We start from the raw sequence: 2592 nt of genomic DNA, 5'->3' as shown, positions 1-2592 counted from the left end.
CTAAAGACTTATTTAAGTTGAAAATTATGAGATAGTTTTGGAAGAGCTGAAATTGGCGAACTTAATTTTCTAGTTGGAATCAGATATAACTTATGTGATTTAAATAACTTGAAAATTGACAAATTGCTGGTATTTGATAACTGACATACTGTTAAATTACTGGTCAAATGATTTTTTTAATTATTAAATTACTAATTGATCAAGCAATTAATGGATTACTAAACACATGGCATTACTATTTCTGGTTCATTTAGCAACTAATTAATTGCTGCATTACTATATAATTAATTCATTTAGATTTTTCTTAATATGTGATTAATTTTCCAGATTTTATCGATAGAAATATGACTCCGCGAATGCCTTGGCATGATATTCATGCATGTACGTATGGCAGTGCTGCACGTGATATTGCTCGACACTTTATTCAAAGATGGAATGCTACTAAAGTAATATTTTTTCTTCATATGTATTGACTTCTCGGTTGAATTAATTGTATTAAATTTTGATCTCTTTTTTTATGAGACTGGAATTACTTCAAAATATTTCCAAAGTGTTCAACATTGTTTGTAGCATCTCAGCTATTATTTTGCAGACGGAAAAATCGAAGGAGTTGAAAGAATATCCGTTTTTATTACCTAAATGTTATGACACCATTAAAGTACCACGCGTCATAGAAACATATAGTAATCTAGCTGATGTGCAAATTTTACGCTCAGTTTCTAAATGGTCATCACTTACTAACGCTACAGAAGATAGTATTCAACAGGTATTACTATTAGCCGGATTTTCCTTTTTTTTTTTTTTTTTAAACAAACTGAAAGTAAGGACTATTCAGTTTTGCTGGTAATAGTGTAAACTGTTCTTCCTAGTTTTGTGTTCTGCACTGTCGATGGAAAATTAATGAAGTGAAATTTTGAAATTAATTCTCTGATATAGTAAGATGATAGATGAGAAAAGTTTGAATTTTAATCAATATGTGAGCTCAGAATGATGATATTTAGTGAGGGTGAGGAATTTTCACAATCATCTTATAGGCATATCTTTCTCTTATTGCAAATGCTCAACATTATGTTTATATTGAAAATCAATTTTTGTTTCCATTATTGATAGCGCTGATGTGGGAAACGAAATTTGTAAAGTACTTTGCGAACGAATCAAACGTGCCTATCGGTTAGTATTAAAAATTTCCCTGAATATTTTTATTTTTTGCCAGCTTAAAATTTAAGTTTGATTTTGAATCGGGTAGCTTCCAGTTTTTTCAAAATGCTTTTTAATCAGATTATAGTCCTGGTTGAAGAGCATTTATTTCAGTGAAAAAGCAAAGTTTCGGGTATATATAATGCTGCCACTGCTTCCTGGTTTTGAAGGTGACATTGGCGCACCAGGTGGTTCAGCATTACAGGCTGTTTTACACTGGACTTATAAATCACTCTCCCGAGGGCCTGATTCGTTGATCGAAAGTCTCAAAAAATTTATGCCTGATCCGATGGAATATATTCATATTGGTTCTTTACGTACCTACGAAATCCTCTCTGGAAAATTGGTTAGGATAAAGTTTTCATGAAATAAAGAAGCTTTATCTCATCAAATAGTCGATTGTGTCTCATATATTTTGAGAAAGAGAGAGGGAGAGAGAGAAAAAAAAACATACTTTCGATCGATTTTTTTGTCATTATATGTTGGGATGTGGCTAGAATATGTTTGTGTTTCAATCTGTATTGTATCAGTGGTATCGCATCGTTAAAATGACACATTCATTTGTTTTTTTTCTCAGAAATTAAAAAATTTTTTCAAATATAGATTTGGGAAGAGATTTGAAATGCCTCAAAATAAATTTATTGGATTTTGTTGAATCAGGTCATATCATGGTATATAAGTATCTTTCCAGCTAACAGAACTAATTTACATCCATTGTAAATTAATGATTGTGGATGACCGATATGTGATTATTGGATCAGCGAATATAAACGATCGTTCACAAGTTGGTAATAGAGATTCAGAAGTAAGAACTACTACATCTCTTTCTCTCATATTGCTTTTTTAAATCACTGAAGAGTACTCTGGGAAGGAAATGCAAGTTTAATTGCAACACTTTTTTATTGGTTTTTGTGCTTTAAGATAAAAAGATTAAGGTAATATGAAGGTAAGAGAAAAAAAAACTGCGAAAACAATCATATAATATATTGTAGTCCATTGTAATAACCTAGTTTTGCTCCAGCGCAATCCATAGGGTAATCGTACAGTTCTAGAATTTAGGTCATCAAGTCTGTAAAATGTGGCGGTAATTGATTTTGCAATAAATGAGTTATGTAAAATGTTTTGCATATCTAAATGACTTTGATAGTATGTAATTGATTAGTTTTCCACCCATTGATTTTAATTATTGATAGTGTTTTGTCCTCTCTAAACAGGTTTGCATTCTTGTCAAAGACTGCGAAAATGTTCCATCTCGAATGGATGGAAAACCATACAATGCGGGCAAATTTGCATTCAGTTTGCGAAAGGCACTAATGATGGTTAGTTATTGATTTTACCATTTTTTTTAATCCTATAAAATTCTTTATTTCTGTTTTAAAAGAAACTATGTTTTTT

At 30.9% G+C, this 2592-nt stretch overlaps 1 protein-coding gene across 1 annotated transcript in view; it reads left to right on the top strand.

Moving 5' to 3' along the window:
- Positions 1 to 2592, top strand: part of LOAG_18510 (phospholipase D) — a gene marked incomplete at its 5' end in the record, with an annotated part of 13128 nt that overhangs the window by 9547 nt on the left and 989 nt on the right. The window contains 6 exons of the mRNA XM_020451170.1: positions 328 to 446; positions 593 to 766; positions 1035 to 1170; positions 1368 to 1543; positions 1889 to 2002; positions 2412 to 2516. Of these exons, the coding sequence (XP_020305074.1) occupies positions 328 to 446; positions 593 to 766; positions 1035 to 1170; positions 1368 to 1543; positions 1889 to 2002; positions 2412 to 2516 (824 nt within the window). The remainder of the gene's footprint in view (positions 1 to 327; positions 447 to 592; positions 767 to 1034; positions 1171 to 1367; positions 1544 to 1888; positions 2003 to 2411; positions 2517 to 2592) is intronic.

This window comes from Loa loa (genome assembly GCF_000183805.2).
Source record: "Loa loa unplaced genomic scaffold supercont3.338, whole genome shotgun sequence".
Lineage (NCBI taxonomy): Eukaryota > Metazoa > Nematoda > Chromadorea > Rhabditida > Onchocercidae > Loa > Loa loa.
This window is presented reverse-complemented; position numbering and strand designations above follow the sequence as displayed.